This window comes from Neofelis nebulosa, chromosome 9 (assembly GCF_028018385.1).
Source record: "Neofelis nebulosa isolate mNeoNeb1 chromosome 9, mNeoNeb1.pri, whole genome shotgun sequence".
NCBI lineage: Eukaryota > Metazoa > Chordata > Mammalia > Carnivora > Felidae > Neofelis > Neofelis nebulosa.
In genome coordinates, this window is record NC_080790.1 from 111,760,821 (window position 1) to 111,778,656 (window position 17,836).

At 47.1% G+C, this 17,836-nt stretch overlaps 1 protein-coding gene across 2 annotated transcripts in view; it reads left to right on the forward strand.

Annotated features, from left to right (window-relative positions):
- The window catches only part of DNAAF9 (dynein axonemal assembly factor 9), a 132,602-nt gene extending 115,529 nt beyond the window's left edge, over window positions 1-17,073 (forward strand). The window contains exons 30-37 of one of the 2 annotated variants that reach the window (XM_058685046.1): window positions 1,290-1,425; window positions 3,968-4,054; window positions 8,061-8,167; window positions 8,494-8,568; window positions 10,294-10,499; window positions 11,611-11,676; window positions 12,991-13,084; window positions 13,637-17,073. In XM_058685046.1, coding sequence (XP_058541029.1) covers window positions 1,290-1,425; window positions 3,968-4,054; window positions 8,061-8,167; window positions 8,494-8,568; window positions 10,294-10,499; window positions 11,611-11,676; window positions 12,991-13,084; window positions 13,637-13,749 — 884 coding nt within the window. In that variant the 3' untranslated portion in view covers window positions 13,750-17,073. Of the gene's footprint in view, window positions 1-1,289; window positions 1,426-3,967; window positions 5,469-8,060; window positions 8,168-8,493; window positions 8,569-10,293; window positions 10,500-11,610; window positions 11,677-12,990; window positions 13,085-13,636 lie in introns of those variants that run through there. The other variant, XM_058685045.1, reaches the window with a different exon arrangement.
- The last annotated feature ends 763 nt before the right edge of the window (window positions 17,074-17,836 follow it).

A 17,836-nucleotide genomic window follows, 5' to 3' on the forward strand; every position in this document is an offset into this window, starting at 1 on the left:
ACTATTATACTATTATATTTTAATATTTATCTTGAGAGAGCGCATGAATAGGGGAAGGGCAGAGAGAGAGAGAGAGAGAGAGAGAGAGAGAGAGAGAATCCCAAACAGGCTCCACGCTGTCAGCACAGAGCCTGAAGAAGGTCTCAATCCCATAAACCATGAGAGTATGACCTGAACCGAAACCAAGAGTCAGATACTTAACTGACTGAGCCACCTAGGTGCCCCCATTATACTACTTCTAAAATTTTTGTATATGTTGAGGCACCTGGGTGGCTCAGTTGGTTAAGCGTCCCGACTTCAGCTCAGGTCATGATCTCACGGTTTGTGGGTTCTAGCCCCGCATCAGGCTCTGTACTAACAGCTCAGAGCCTGGAGCCTGCTTCAGATTCTGTGTCTCTTTCTGTCTCTCTGCCCCTCCCCTGCTTGTACACGTGCTCTCTCACTCAAAAATAAATAAGTAAACATTTCAAATTAAAATTTTTGTATACGTTTGAAATTTTCACAGTAATATTAAGTGAATGAAAATGGTTGAATAACAAAAATGCAAGTGATCTTGTAGTAGAAATGGTGTGTGTGCTATGATCATAACTATGTCAAAACAGGAATGAGTATGGAAGAGGTATTATAATTACATTGGTATGGTGGGATAAGGTAGCTTCCCTGATTTCCAAATTCTCTATAGCATAGATTTTCCTTCTGTATTTTTATGGAAGTTTGGGAGGTATTGTGACCCACTTCACAATCCCTCATTACATGTGCCACTCTTCTTATTGTATGACTGTGAATGTCTGTGTTAGCATGTGCCACTCTTCTTATTGTATGACTGTGAATGCCTGTGTTAGCACTTATCTTGGAATTAGGTGCATGTAAGTGACTCCTTGGCTGGACACTCTTTGAGAATCTAACGGTTAGTGCCCGATGTATGGTTAGTGCTTGGTAAATGTCTGTGGTCTGAACTGGTGAAGGTGTGTGGCACACTTTCCTGAAGAGGTTAAGGATAAAAGGGATGTGGAATGGGCCCTTCGATAAAGAAGCTCCAGGTGTCAGCTGGAAAGCAGAATTGAGAAAATAGAGAAAGTTAAGAAGTAAGGCAGTTCCAGGGTTGAGGCCATTCACCACAAGAAGTGGCAATGACAGAAAGGGGAACAGGTGTTGGGGGGTCAGGGGCATCTACATAAGACCCCTATTAGAAGGGATGATCAGGGAGGGAGCAAGGGCCCACATTTGTGTGAGCCTTCAGCCCCAGTAAGGACTCTGAAGCCTGAACCGTTCTTGGTTTTATTCCCCAGGCCTGGTGAGTAATGTGGTATTCACCAGTCACACCACGGAGCAGAGGCACCCTCTCCTTGTCCAGCTGCAGACCCTCATCAGGGCTGCCAATCCTACCGCAGCCTTCATTCTTGCAGAAAATGGGATTGTCACCAGGTAAACTTACCAAGTTCACTTCACCCTATAGGAGCAGCCACTTTCTCAGACACCACACTCTGGCTATGGCCCACAGAGTCTTTGTACTGTATCTAAGACCTGGGCATTTATAGAAGTGCTTTTGGTGTTGTGCAAAAATCAGCAAGACGACCCCATGTGTCAGTATCCTGTACTGTTTTGAGAGATTTTGTCTTGATGGATTCACATTTTCATCCATTAAAGAATGAGGTCAAGACTCTCAATATTACTTGTATTAAGATGTGGAAGAAATGGGATAGAGAACATAGAGAAATGAGCTTTTTACTTCATGGACTTGGGTCCAAATTACAAACTAAAAATAGAGAATTGATGACTCTGTGTGTGTGTCTGTGTGTCTCTGTGTGTGTGTGTGTGTGAAGAGGAAACATCTGGTCATAAAGCACATTTATTTGCTCAATAAAGATATACTAAAAGGTACATACTTTTTAAATAATTTTGACTTTGAGCAATGTAAATATTTTACATATTCAGAAATTAAGTTGACAAAGAGGGATAAAACTAAATGAAAAAGTGAATCCATTTGTATATCAAAGTAATAATGACCACACACAAAACAATTAATTCAAATAACTTTTAAACATAAACATTGGAGGGGTGCCTGGGTGACTCAGCTAGTGAAGCATCCCGACTTCAGCTCAGGTCATGATCTCACGGTTTGTGGGTTCTAGCACCACATCAGGCTCTGTGCTGACATCTCAGAGCCTGGAGCCTGCTTCAGATTCTGTGTCTCCCTATCTCTCTGCCCTTCCCCTGCTCGCACTCGGTCTCTCTCCAAAACAAATAAACATTTTTAAAAAATTTTTAAATAAACATAAACATTGGAACCCTGATTTCAAACATCACTTGTTAGATAAGGAAGATAATAAATATGAAGTGGGAAAAGGGAAGAGAAACCCTGTGAATGGAGTCAATATAAGTTCAGTATTTCAATTAAAAAATGTATATTTTCTAGATCTTCCTCCGTTGAAAGGGACCAGAAATACTAATACCACAGTAGAATAAATACCCCTACCTTTAGGTCCTGGTTTCTACATATACCAGTTCCCAATTAAAGTTATCAGCACTCCTTAGGGAATTGGCTGATTCTAGGTCTAGGGCAAGGAAAGTACAAGGTGAACCTGGTACATTTTGTGCTAAAAAAAAAAAAAAAAGCAAGGAGACACTCAGAGATTAGTAGAGATGTGCCAAAAGGATGCAGGAGCTAGCTCAAGAAGCTCTCACTGGCCACACTGGGACAAGTAGAGCATAAGAGAAAACAAATGTAATAACAGAGTATAGCACATGGAGTAAAATGAGTCCATGGTGATACTAAAAAAATGGGAGGGGCAGGATAGTAAATCTCCTTTAACACTAATAAGGATTTTTAGAACTAGCGAGTCACCATTTTATAACAGTTACTATAGCACTTGATTTAGGCAAGAATCATCATTGAATACTAAGAACGGGTGGGTGACAGATTGTTGATGAAAAGGATATTAACTGTTGTCAAAGTATCACTCCATGGACTACTTACCGCTTACAGCGAGGGGAAAGTACCTTCACAGTGAGAGATGTAGTAGACCTGACGTTAACTAAATGATTAAACTTAGCAAGGCCATTATTTGCACAGATTGACATCACATGCTTCCTCCATGTGATTCTCTGGGAAGGACACAACATCACCTAGGTATTAATACGACCAAAAATATTTAACGGATTCTAATCATAAGGAAACAACCAGGTAAATCCAGATTGTGGGACACAAGACAGCTGGCAGGTACTCTTCAAAAATGTCTACTCCGTGAGAAACAACAACAGCAAAGTTAGAAGAATTATTCCAGGTTAAAGGAAAATAAAATGTTTTTTAATGTTTATTTTTGAGAGAGAGACAGAGTGCAAGCAGGGAGGGACAGAGAGAGAGGGAGACACAGAATCCGAAGGAGGCTCCAGGCTCTGAGCTGTCACCACAGAGTCTGATGCGGCGCTCGAACGCACTGACTGCGAGATCAAGACAAAGTCAGACGCCTAACCGACTGAGCCACCCAGGGGCCCCAAGATTAAAGGAAAATAAATATTGTAAATTCAGTGAGCAGTCTTTGATTGGTGTAGATCCCGGGTCCCAGACCTCTCCTGCAAAAAAGGGAAAATTTGAAAATGGATTAGATCAGTACTTCTCCAACTTTAATCTGCATATAGATCTCTTAGGGATCTTCTTAAAATGAGAGTTCTGGTTCAGCGGGTCTGGAGTGGGACCTGGGATTTTGTTTCTCATGAGCTTGCAGGTGATGCTAGTACTGCTGGTCCACAGTATTGTATTCCTTGGATGTGATAATAGTATTGTGCTTCTGAAAGAGAATGTGCTTGTTCTTGGGAGAGGTATACTGAAGGACTTAGGCGTGAAGTAACAGAAATAAATGTATGCATACGTGCTTGTGTGTCTGTGGAGACAAAGGGGAGGAAGCAAAATGGGCAGATTAAGATTGATCGTCCTAATTAACGTGGGTTTTTCTGTATGTTTTCAAAGGAATGAAGACATTGAGCTGATTCTCTCAGAAAACAGTTTTTCAAGTCCTCAGATGCTGCGATCTCGATATTTAATGTACCCTGGCTGGCAAGTATCATCATTGAAAAGTAGCTAAGGTTTCTTTGTAAACACAATGATACATTTACAGAAAAAAAAAGAAAGTGAAATTTCAAGTGTTCTGCCAGGGTGACAGTGGCCGCTGGGATGGCCTGCCATGTCCCAACAGCTGCTGGTCGTGCCAGGAGCCCAGTGCCCTACACATGTTGGGCTCCAACTTGGGGGCCTTGCTGGATGTTGAGACTTAGGGAGTGGCTCTGTGGGCACCAAGCACACGGTGTCCTTTGTCTCCTCTAGCCTCTAGTGAGGGTGAGGTGGCTGGCACAGAACCAAGGAATGACAACCTTACCACGCGAGAGTCATTCCTAAGAATACAGTCCTCTAAGGGATCCCACCTGACAGGTAGGTTCCCTGCTGTTGTGGCCCAAGGGATGTTTATTCTCTCTTGGCAGCCTCTCAGCCTATGAACCTCTCCTCTGAGGGGAGAAGGAAAGAGAGTGCCAAGGGCTCTGTAGTGACACTAGGGCCAACATCACTTGAGCACTCACTGTGTACTACACATTGTTCTAAGCTCTCCAGGACAGTAGCCACCAGCCACATTTGGCTATTTAGTAAAATGTAAATTAATAAAAATTAAATAAAAGGTAAAATTCAGTCTCTCAGTCATACAAGCCACATTTCAAGTGCTCAGTAGCTACCTGTGGCCAGCAGCTACCACGTTGGGCTGTGCAGATCCAGAATATTTGCATCGTCACAGAAAGTTCTGTTGGACAGTGCTACCCTAAGAGCTCTACCTGTTATCGCATGAATCCTCAAGCCAAGCCTGTGAGGTAGGCTGTATTATTTTCCACATTTTAAGGATAAGGTAAGTGAGGCAGCAAGGAGTTAAAGGTGTGTTCACATTCATACAGCCAGTAAGCGAAAGGGCTGTGGCTTTCACACCCAGGTTGTGCGGCTCCAGAGCCGGTACCTGCAACCATCATGCTGTGCTTGTCCCTGTATAGAACGGTTGACTGGGTTCTGCCCTGGTGAGGTTCAGGGGAAGACAATTACTAAAGCTTGGCCACAAGTATTCTCTCGTGTTAATTTGGATTATCTTTGTTATCCTTACTCACTTCCCCCAGACACCTCTCTGCATTCTCCACACCACCCCTTGCGTCACCAGTATCTTTTTAGACCAGCAGAAAAATGATTGTGCTGTGCTGTTAAAACAACAAGTCCAGGAGCACCTGGGTGGCTCAGTCAGTTGAGGATCTGACTCTTGGTTTCTGCTCAAATCATTATCTCAGTTCGTGGGTTCGAGCCCCGTGTTGGACTCTGTGCTGACAGCCAGCACGGGGCCGGCTTGGGATTCTCTCCCTCTCTCTCTGCCCCTCCCCTGCTTGCACGCTCTCACTCTTGCTCTCCCTCTCCCTCTCTCTCCCTTTCTCTGTCTCTCTCTCTCTCAAAATAAATAAACTTTAAAAAATCCAGTGTGTGAAATTGAAGGCTTTTAGGCATATTCTTAGAAGGAATCTCTGATTTGAGCTACATACTTGCGTAAACAGTGGGTAAGTGGATCATTCCTTATGCCTGAACAAGACAATTCCATCCTAGCTAAAAAGAAACAGATGGAGCATCTGAGGTGAAACCCTCCTCTCCAGTGACTACAGCTACTGACCCTTTTCCTGCCACATCTCTGGGCCTGGTGCTGAAATTCCTGCTTTTTCCACTTAGTGCCTAGGGAAGCACCCATTCTCTAATCCATGGTGACTCATTCTGGGAATTGTTCACATGAACCTAGCTCCAGGTACAGACTTTCCTGCAGACAGTGATCCAGGAAAAAGCCAGGTGTAAAGGATTCATTAGAATGCTCTGTGGGAGCGCCTGGGTAGCTCAGTCAGTTAAGCATCCGACTTCAGCTCAGGTCATGTCTCATGGTTTGGGAGTTTGAGCCCCACATCGGGCTCTGTGCTAACAGCATGGAGCCTGCTTCAGATTCTGTGTCTCTCTCTCTACGCCTCTCTCTCTCTCAAAAATAAACAATCATATCTAAAAAGTTAAAAAAAAAAAGTCTCTCTGTGAACCTTTAGCCTGAAGCCTTCCCTTGATCAGCCCTTGTAGAGAATCAGTGATGGAGGGGGCCTCAGAAATCACCCTTCAGCACCTTCCCCTTCTGAGTCCCTTCCTAGGAATCGGGTAATTTAGTCTTTTAACAAGATGGCAGCCATCAGACTCCTGCACATCTGTATATTTTCCCCCTTCCTCATTGGGTCAGGGTCACCACCTCAGAGGGAGTAGGCTTTAGCTCTAGGATATGCTCAGCTCTGTGCTGTACAGATTCTCAACATCCCCTACCACAACCCTCTCTGTGCTCATTGACCCTGCCCACATCTCTCCTAGGCTTATTTCTAGTCTGGGAGGATACCTGTTCTCTTCCCTTAGCCCCTCCCAATTTCACTATGGATTCAGGCTCTGAATAAAGAAGCCAGAGAGGCCCATGGTCTCCCATGACTTGTTTGGATGGGGAGAGGGCAAAAAGAATATGTCAGTATTACAAAAATGTTACGCCACTGCCTTACTTTAAAGAAAGCACAAAGAGTAAGATAACTTTCAACAATATATATGATATAAAATTCAAACCTGTAGCGCTATTTTATTTAAAAAATTTTTAATGTTTTTTTTTTTTTTTAATTTTTTTTTTTTTTTTAATGTTTATTTTTGAGAGAGAGAGATAGCATGAGTCGGGAAGGGGCAGAGAGGTGGGGGTGGACAGAGGACCCAGAGTGGGCTCTGAGCTGACAGCAGAGAGCCCAGTGCGGGGCTCAAACTCATGAACCATGAGATCATGACCTGAGGCAAAGTCAGATGCTTAACCGACTGAGCCACCCAGGTGCCCCTATAATGCTATTTTAGAGCAAAGGAAACTAATAAAATATAATAGATTGGAAGAAGATGTTTGCATCATATGTGGCAAAGAGTTAATATAATATTTGAGAAGTTTATTTTGATATTGAAAAGTAATCTAGTCCATGTAGATGGGGACAGTTCACTTTACAGCAAGTATTAGTGACAGCCGTGGTAACAGAATTCCGTTTTAGTAATATTCAGAAATGTAAAATGATGCCTCACTGTTGTTTTGATTGACATCTATTACATTTAACCAAAAATATCTGTAAGAATCATTGCTGGGGGCCCTGTGAAACTGAAACACTCATGTGCTACTGGGAGTGGTATAAATTATAACCCAGGAGATGGTTGCACCCTTTACTGCATTGATTCCATCATGGGGATCCATCTCAAGGAATTCCTTCAGCAGAAGGAATGACAATTCCATAACTTTGGAAGCTGGGTAATGGGGGTTTATTGCAATGTCTTTGCATGTGTTTTAAATTTTCCATAACAAAAACTTAAGCTTTTTAAGTGCTCTGAATGTGGCATGTTCTTTTAGTTTTGTTTTTTTTTTTTAAGATTTTTTTCAATTTTTAAGCAATCTCTACACCCAGTGTGGGGCTTGAACTCACAACCCTGAGATCAAGAGTCGCATGCTCCACTGACTGAGTCAGCCAGGCACGCTTGAATATGGCATGTTTTTAATGAGTTTGTGGTTGGCATTATGTCTGCTGAATTCAAAACTGAGAAAATAGAGCAGAGATGCCCCAGCCCTTTAGTTCCTTCTGGGGAGTATACACATCCAAATGTACAGTCTGTTAAGTTGCCCTCAACAAGGGTGGGGTACAGTTAAGGCCCTGAGGAAGAGCTCCAGGAGGGCCAGGGAGGACCCCCAATCTCAGGTGGCATACTGGTAGGCTTCAAAGGTAGATGGGGTCTTGGGCTTCAGGGAACTGCTTGTCTGCAGAGGTGAGACCTCCCTGCTCTAATGGAGTAACATGCTTCCCAATCCCAAGATGAAAAAGACATACACATATTTAAAACAAGTGTTTTATACGTAAAATGGCACATAAGTAAGGAACTCAAAGTAGTTCATCCCAGAGTAGCATATAATAACACTCAAAGCCCCAATTACTCGTACTTACAATTTTTTAAACCTTTTAAGGTATGAAGGTAAATTTGATGCTGGATCAGTCTTTCCACTAATGGTTCAGATCTGCGTATGGTTTGGTCGTCCTTTGGAGAAGACTCGTTTTGTGGCCAAGTGTAAAGGTAAGCCTTGGTTAGGACATGTCCCAGACCCTAATAAAAGAATACCCAGAGTTGTCCCTGCTTCCTGGCACCATTTTAGTATTATGTGTGTTGTCATGTCTCCTCACTATTGGGGTCTGAAAACAGAGGGATTTGAGAACCCAGGAGTACCCCCACCCTGGGAAGAGTGGCAGAGCCACTGGGGAGGGTGTGGTGGAGGGAGGACTTATGAGCCCTGGTCCCTCAAGTGGGGATCCTTCCCAGACCCTAACTCTCTCCCAGCTGTGTGCCCTGAACTTGGCCTCTGCCCCAGGGTGGGTGACAGCCCTGTCCTGTTCTTCCACCAGCAATTCAGTCTTCCATCAAGCCAAGTCCCTTCTCTGGAAACATCTACCACATCCTGGGCAAAGTGAAGTTTTCAGGTAACTGGGGAGTTGGATTTGGGAGTCCTGCACTATGGAATGCTTACATCCCATGATGTGGGTTCATAGTTTCTACTGATGCTCTGCAGAGTACAGATGCCTCTCAGACTCTGGAAAACCCTCCCATGTGGGCCTGACACCAGTAGCTCTTCTAGTTCCCCCACCTTGCTGCAGGTGCTGCTCCACAGTGGAAGATGTGTTCTCTCTTCCCCCAGATGTCCTGCCCAGAGCCTCTCCTCACAGCTCTTTGACTTCCTTGTTCCAGAGACTCACACACCCCTTTCAAGCCATCCGTGGCCTCCTAGACCTGTCACCAGGAGTTGCCCCAGTGCCGAGCTCTCCAGCTCCACATCCGTTTCTGCCAAAGTCTTCAAGCCTTTAGCCTTCCTTCTCCCTTCTGTCCACTAGTTCTGTTTATCAGCCATAGACCTCTGGAGCCCTCATGACCTGAAGTCTGTCCATCCTGGCTGGAGGTGGTTAGTTAGTCAACTCAACATTGAGAAAGGGGAGAATATTCCAGGGAAAAGGCATAGCATGTGCTTTGGAACCAAGCAAAAAAGGCACATTTCAGGAACCAAAAAAGGTTCACTGTGGCAGGGACCTAGTGGGACTGTCTGTTAGGGTGTTTGTAGCTGTCACAACAGCAAACACCAACTCAACTAGCAGGTGTTAGCTACATAATGAGAAGTCGAGAGGTCAAGCAGCATAGCAAGGCCACGGAGGACACAGGTAACGTGGGTCCTTCCAGTCTTAGTGTGTCAGGTCCCCACCCCTCGTTGTTGCAGGTCTAGGTGTCACACCCAGACACAACATCCAGCTGATAAGAGAGGCTCTTCCTGTGGGTGGCTTTATCAATACACACAGCTTCTACTGAGGCATCTCCTGCCAGTTCCTCAGCAGACTTCTCCTCTCATTGGCCAGGATTGAGTTGCTGTGCCTTCCAGGACCCATCACCCATGGGGAATTGGTATTGGCGAAAGGGGGAGGCTGGACAGGCAACAATCAGTGTCTGCCGTAAGGAGCCACTGAGAGTTGTAAGCATGGGACCATCTGGGTTTGGATGGGAGAATTAGATGACATCACCTATATAAAAGAATCTCTCAAGGTCCTGAACCCATACTTTTGGCCTAATTTATGTTATTGAATCTGAAACTTTGGCCCCTTACTCAAGCCCACTTCCCTCAGGCTCCAACAGACCTGCTTCAGAGGTCATAATGCCTCCACCTTTCCTCTCACCTTGTTTTCTTCTTTATTTAGACCTTCTCTTGACCTTTTTGTTATTCAAGGTTAACCTCTCTGTGTTCTGGATCCCTTTTTTCATCCTGCTTTTTAGGGGGACCTTGCCATTTTCTTGGGTCACCACTACTAGCCCCCAGCTTCTTGGTCTGTAAACCCAATCTTTCCTGTTCCTATCATGTGACCTTCCTGCTGCACTTGTGTGTTGGTTGACACACCCTCTTCCCTTGGCTTCTCAGGGCTCTGCTGAGACCAAAATGGCTCTCTTTTATTCCCTTTCTGGGTTAGTGGTTTCTACCTGATTACCAAATCAGCCAAGCCAGAAACTGACATTGCTCCTCCCTCTCTTATTTCATGCTTTCTAGCTTGCCACCAATCAGTTCTCCCTCCTGCATGTCACAGGAATCTGTCCCCAACCATCTGCATGTTACAATCTTAGGGTAGCTTTATCTTTTTGGGGCTCAGGGCCTACGTGTGTTCTCCCTGCAGACTCTGAGAGGACCATGGAGGTCTGCCACAACACTCTGGCCAATTCCTTGAGCATCGTCCCAGTTTTAGAAGGACCCTCGCCACCACCCGATTCCCGAAGCACACCTCAGGACAGCAACGGGCAGCAGGAGAGCTACCTCGTGTTCATTGGCTGCTCCCTGAAGGAAGAAAGCATCAAGGACTGGCTGCGGCAGTCAGCTAAGCAGGTGGTTTCCAAAGCCCAGACACACCGGGCACAGATGTGAGCAGCACACCTCGGAGCTGCTCCTGGCTATGGGGTAGAAGCCCCTTCATGACCTCCCTCCCGGTCCGCCCTTTACAGGCTCAGCCAGCACTTTCAGGGATGCTTTGTGATTGGGAGGAAGCCATCCAGGGCAGCCTCAAGGCAGACCTGGTCTTACAGCCATTTCTAATTCTACTGCCAAGGCAAACCTCAGTTATTAGGTGGCTTAACTAGGTCCTGGGTGAAACCTGGCCATTCCATGTGGATCCTGGATCAGCCTGGCAGTCTAAACTCAAACTCAAAATGTCTTTTCTTAGCTGAACCTAATTCAAGGGCTGTCCTGTGTTCTAAGCCCAGAATCCTTTTAAATTTGGTTCTCTCTCTAGAAAAGAGAAACGACAAAGATATGCTTGTAGCTGTTTGCAAACCAAGACTTCAAGCACTGGTAGCAGTGAGCCCAGGGCCCTGGAAACAGGTGCAAGGGAAGAGGACGCTTGCCTGTAGAGGCACACAGCATCTTTAGCCCAGTACTGCAAAGAAAAATAAAACCCAGATGAAACCCAGTTAAAATCCTCTAATATGATGCAAGCTTTGGGTACTAGGCCTCTTAGCACAGCCTCAGGGTTTTAGCCTGAGTTAGAACCCTGGAAATAGAGTTGGCTGGGTTCTGGCTCCTTTGCAGATGCTTAGTTGGAACCTGTCTTTTATACTGAGGAATGGCTGCCTGTGGGCTGTGTCTTTCTCATATAAACTGGTGCTTGACTAGGGGACTTCATGTTGTCCCTTTGTCTGCATATCTGTCACTGGTTGGGCTTAGAGTTGAGGATCTGCACAGACAGGAACGTGCCTATTTGCAAAAAGCACCAGTGTTTCCTCTGCTGCTTGCTTCCCCTGGCATACAGGGTTCTATGTTGGGAGGGTGGTCTCCTTGAGCACACAGGCAGGATATTGTGTCCAGGCCATGACCGTGCTTGTGCTTTCCCTGCTGCTGGGATCTTAGTCCCGTAACTAGCTCCCAGAGCCCTCACCCGCCATGTACTCTATCAGCTCTTTGGAGACCTGACCCCTCCCTTCCTTCCTTCATCTCTGCACAGAAGCCACAGAGGAAAGCCCTGAAGACCAGGGGGATGCTGACCCAGCAGGAGATCAGGAACATCCATGTGAGTCCCCTAAGAGCCCAAGGGTATCCTTCTGGGCTGGCACAGCTCCATCCTTTCGGACTCCCTGAATGAGGAGCCTATTTGTAGGGCATGCTGGATGTTGTGCTTCTCTCAGACCACAGAGGGAAGCTGGGCACAGAGAAACCTCAGCCCATCCAGCCTTGTAGCCTGAAAGAGGAAGAGGGTACCAGGTGACCTCTGATGTGACCTGGGCATGAGACTGAGAAGCAGTGCCTGTAGGTGAAAGGGATGACAGGGAGCCCTGTTTTGTCACACTGTTGAATCTGCCACAGAAGTCCTTTTCTCCTCTCATCCCTCCATGCTAGATAAACCACAGTTAAAGTAACAAGGGCCCAGAAAAAACTATCTAGATCCAGAAGCTACTGATAGGCAGATGGCGGAATCCTGGGACCAGCACAAGAGGCTCTTTGATGAACCCCCCAACCTGTAAGCTGACCCCCAGCCTGTGCCCCAGTTCCCACCTCCACTGAGGAGGGGCTTGGGGACAAAGGCTAAAAGGGACACAGAATCCAGGCCCCATAACAGGCTGTGTCGCTGTTCCCTGTAATGAGTGGATGGGAGAGAATCTGGGACCTCAGGAGCCCTTGCTTTGGACTTGAAGAGGCCCTTTCATTTCCAGCCCCTGTTCTTGGCAACCCTCGGTGCTTCTGAAGAAGACACCCAGAAGGCAGTCCTCATAGTATTTGTTCCCCCAAAAGCAGACCTTGAACATGGATTTGAGTGCAGGTAGCTTATTCTGGAAGTGCTTCTTAGGAGTCACTAGCAGTAGGAAAGTAAGGGGGAGAAAGAAGGGGAAACAGCTAGGGGTGCCTGGGTGGCTTAGTTGGTTAAGCATCTGACTCTTGGTTTCGGCTCAGGTCATGAACTCATGGTTCGTGAGTTCGAGCCCTGCATCAGGCTCCATCCACACTGACCATCTGGGGCCTGCTTGGGATTTTCTCTCTGCCCATCCCCTACTCACATTCTCTCTCAAAATAAGTAAATAAAACTTAAAAAAAAAAAGTGGGGGGGAGACAGCTAAAAAGACTGTGTTATCAAATCAGTGCCACTGAGGACAAATGGAGTTTAATCCCATGAGGGGCTCCTAGAGTTCCTCCTTGAGAGCTGGGGAACCTTCATCAGTCACTATTTGAGGACTGCTGAGGGGAAGTGTTAATTCCCTGACATGTCTAGCCTTCCATGGGGCAGAGTAGGCTCTCTTGCTAGGGAAATAGGCATGTTTATTTGTTTCTAATGAATAAGAAATGATACAAAGTGGTCAAATAATTTTAACAGGACTCTTATTTCCTACAGGTGAAACGCCACCTGGACCCCCTGCCTGCAGGCTACTTTTACAATGGCACCCAGTTTGTCAACTTCTTTGGTGACAAGACTGATTTTCACCCACGTATCCTTAGAATCAGGGGCAGTAACTTTGGGGGCATGTGAAAGCCTGATTGTAAAGAGGGTGTCTGTTAGAGCCAACACAGCCAAGCCCCCAGAACAAGCTGGGTTCTGGGAACACACAGCAAGCCACAGAGGCAGACTTTTCATTGTGGCCTTTTAACATCATTAAAATTAATTTCGCCTTCATTCAGTGATTGCTGATGCAACTGTGGGTTGTAGTTTAAATGTAACTGTGGTGACATCCTGACTTCTGTGGTCATCAGGGGTCCTAATTTACAAGTTGGAGACTAGACGTGATTACAGTAGTTAATCTGTGAGAAGGCAGACGGGAGTCCTCATGAAAGCTGAAGGGCTCAGCTCTAGGACTGTGCCAACCCCAGTCCCTTCTCTGTAGCTGTGGTGCTGCCAATATAAAAGAGTCACGTACCCTTTGTGTGAGCTGGACGCTCATTACGTCAGTGTCCCCCACCTCACCTGCCCACAGATCCCTCTGAGCTGGGACAGGCTCCCTTATCCTCCAGTATCAGGGCTCTCTTCCTTAATGAAATGCCAGTCATGGACCAGTTCATGAATGACTACGTGGAAGAAGCCAACCGGGAAATCGAGAAGTATAACCGGGAGCTGGAGCAGCAGGAGTATCACGACCTCTTTGAGCAGAGGCCCTAGGGGAAGGCTGTGCCGTGCATCCTGCAGAACGTCCACCCTGGAGGTGGATGTTTAGAAATGGGGTTACTTAACCTCAGCTCTCCCAGAGGCCCCTCCCTAAAGGGGCTGTCTTTGTTCTCCTTGGCCTTTGTGTGCTGGCTTGAGTGCATGTTGTCTTTATTCTCTATACAGCGCTGAAGAGCATCACCTGCACCACTGATGGGGGGGGGAGGGGGGTACTCATGGAGCAAGAGCCGATAGGGACTGCCCTGCCCTGTGTGTGGGGCTGGCAGTGCAAAACCTCTGGGTCTTTGGTAACAGTATCTCCTATGGGCTGCTGAGACACTGTGACAGTGGGGAGAAGCATTTGGGTTACACAAAGGAGCTGTTGGGATGCAGAAGGAACCCTGGCTGCCCAAACTGTGGCCGTGCCTGGGGGCCAAGCCACCACAGGCCTCACACGCTGCCCCAGGAGAGCCTGTCCCCAGTGGAGTGCCTGCCTTTCTGTTTAGGCCACTTGCATTGAAGGAGCTGGCCCTGTTGGCCCTGGGCCCAGTCCTGGGGGGAGCAGCCCAAGCTCTGCTCAAGCTCAGCCCACTGAGCCAGCGGCTTGGGCTGAGGTCAACAGTCTGTTCTAAGATAAGGGGATGTCCCTTACAGACTAAACTGAGGGGAAAGGCATGTTGCTTTCCAGAAGCATGTGGCTTTTGAATTCACAAGCAGTTTCCCTGGAGGTTGGTGCTCAGCTCCCCTCATGGTATCCCTCTACTTTGCCTCATTCGGGGGCAAGAGCAAACCTGCTGCTTCAGCCTCCCTGCTGATGCTTTGCCTCACTTTTGAGGAGAGCATCCTGCATGCAACTGCTTTGTCTTAGCCCCAGAGCTATGATCATTTATGGGGCATCCCCGAAGGGGGCTCACTCTCCAGACCTAGCCCTCTCCTCGGCCATGCCAGGGAAGGCCTGGTTTTCAGCCACAAACTTCAGGAAACTTATGTCCCCAAGCATTGTTGCTGGCCCTGGACTTGCTTGGTTCCTGAGGACCAGGAGCTTCAAAGAGTTCCAATATCCAATTTAGAATTTCTTCCGGTGGCTTTGTTTTCAGCTGGACCACAAAGCAGAGGGGTATTACAAATGCATCCCATGCCTAACTTCCAGAATTAGTATGTGGGAGGGGGGCGGTCACAGGCACTGATGTTTGGGTGATGTCTTTTAGGACTTCAGCGCCTCAGCTGCCTAGATTGTAAATGCTTTCTGAATTTCACTTTTTTTTTTTTTTGCATGCCTTAGGAAGAAGCACATAGACGAAACCAGCAAAGTTTCCAGTAATGTATAGGGGTTTTTGATAAAGGCCCCTGGCCCAGAGGAGAGACAGAGAAAGGATGGAGCACATGTGGTCTGTGTGCCTGATCACTCAGAGGCCTCCATGCAAGTAGCAAAGCAAAGGCTTATCAGTAAAATGTACTTGTATTAGAAAAAAAATAATCTGAAGCCAAATGAACAAAACTCCAAATACCACTGAATAAGAACTCTTGCATGAAGAAAGCCTTCTGAAAAGGCCTGTGTGCTCCAGTCCCAGCTCCCAAAGCTGGTGGTGACAAGGTCCCAGATGTGGAGCCCAAGTCAGGGAGCACCTCACTTCTGGTTGGCCAGAGGCTGGGGTCCACAATGGACCTGCCTCTGCTTCAGAATCAATAACATAGATCTTAAGTGCAATTGATGAAATAAGCAATGAGTTACTGTAGCTTCTTTTAGCTCTACCGAGCTCTTTTTAAAAACTCAAACTTGAGCAGCCTTAGAAAAGGGAGAGGTGGGGTGGGTGGGTGGGGTGGGGGAACCATAGGCCATTTACTCCAGGTGGGTTGCTGTGAATTTATAAATGAAAGCTCTAGATTGAGGAGCTCGAGCCATTTCCTGGCTGCTGCACAAAAGAGTTTTTAAAGAGGGCTCGGAGCCCGCCCATAAAAGCGGGTCTTCCCACTGCGTGGGGCTGTAGTACTACGTGGTGGTCTTGGTTTCTGACCATTGTCCACAGAAATGCTCTCTCACCAACTCGCCCCACTGTCCCAATCCCTCTGATGTCAGAGGGAAAACTGTGATTACCTCAACTTGAATATGAAACTGTGATTGAAAAAAGTCAAAATGTTAAGAAGTTCCAAAGCCAAAAAGGCAGAACTGGCTGAGGCCTCTGTTGACACTCCTCAGCCTGCTAGGGGGTGTGAAGGGGCACACTGGCGAAAGGGCATTCCTTGCGGCACACTCGCTGTGCCCTGGCAAAGAGGCACACTAGCTGTGTGAGCTCTTCGAGGACTGAGGCAGGGGGATGCCTCCTCCCCCACACTGCCCCTTCCGGAACCTGCCAGGCAACTCTGGGTTCTGACTGTGAAGTTGAATATCCACTTGATTGCTCCAGGCAGAGGGACAGGGTCTTAGGCTTTCTCCCGAGGAAGGGCCATGACACTGTGTTGTAGATTTTGACCTCAGGAGTGGATGCCAGGAACCCAGCGGGGACATCAGAAGTAGTAGGTTTCTTAGGGGCAGGCAGAAGTCCTCCAGGGGCTTACATGCTTTTTGCCAACTTTCCTATTAGCAGCTTCAGTTTTATACCACCCAGAGTGAGTGTGATAATGTTGAAGTCGCTGAAGTTATAGGTTATTTTACGTTTTGATGTGGGATTTTTCCTTTTTTTGATTGGAAGGAGGCAGAAATTGGAGAAAAGGGATCACCCTAGGAAGGGGCTGCTGGCAAGGAGTCCAGTTGGCCCTGTCCGAGCCCTGGGGGCTCTCTGACCTGAGGCCAAGACACGTGGCCCTGCAGGTCACAAGAAAAAGTTCCCTCCTAAATTCTATTAGGATTTTGGAGAATTTTTGCACAGTAATAAGCTCTGGGTTGCTCTTTGGGCTTCTCAAAAGGGAAAAGTTAACTCAAAGATTGTAAACTATTAAGTATTCCAGCGTGTTGCTGGCCTCGTTGGATAGTTGTACCTCAAAAAGTAGGTGAGAAAAGGCTTCCTCATTGTCCCAGGTTGTCGAATACTAATGACAGAAGAGCTCACTTACGTGCCAAAATTCACTTTTATACTAGTTTTTCAGTGCTTTAATATTTGTAACTTAAATTTTAAAACTCATATTTACAGACACTACTGTAACTTCAGTGAAACTGAATTGTGTGATTGAAGCTTTTTGCTTATAGTATTTATTACACTACTTAATTCAGTAAATATATAAAAGTAGCCTTCAATTTATTTTTATATTATTTTACATGTTTTTACCTGCAGTCGTGTATGTGAATTTACCTTGGTAACTGAGACGTCATGCTAAGGACCAATAAACTCACTGAACAAGCAAGACCTGGCGCAGTTGGTTGTCACTGTGGCCTCAGCCCCAAGGTTGAGAAGGACTGGCCCCTGGGACAAGGCGGGGGATTCTCTTGGGGCCTCTTGGGGAAGTGCTTTGTGGGGGCAGCTGGGGAGGAGCCCTTGGGGTACACACTCCCATCCCCAGATCCCAGAGGGTCCACAGAGAGTGAGGTTCATGAGGATACCACCCTGCGTGGGGATGGGCACTCTCAGGACTCCCAGGACCCAGAGAGAGGCTCGAGGAAGCCAGTTGTGGACACAGGGGTTCCCCAGGACCCCAGAGAAAAGCCATCCTGTCCCCACCCTCACCCTCATGTGGCCCGGGAGAAGCCACATCCACCAGTAACCTCTCACTCATCCCGGATGGCGGGGCTCGGGTGTGGGTTCGCGACCCTACACCCCGCCTCAGCCTGGGTGCTTTACAAAGCTTGTTGGCCATCTAACCATGACCAAAACTCCATGAGTGGCCCTCGGTCCTACTTTACAAACGGGAACCACCGAGACACGCCCAAGGAGCAGAGCCCCTGCCCTGGCTCCCAGTCCATCCGAGATGCCTCTCCGGCACTGCCCCACAGAGCGGGCCTGGGAGCCGCACGCTCCAAGGGAGAAGCCACCCAAAGGCTCACATCTCTGGTGGAACGGTCACCAGTGCCCCTTTCCACGTGTGGCAGGGTTTTGGGTTGGGGGCGGGCCTGGCTGGCATAGGGCTGTTGTCATTTCAGGGCAGGAGCTCGTTGCTGAGGTGCCATGCT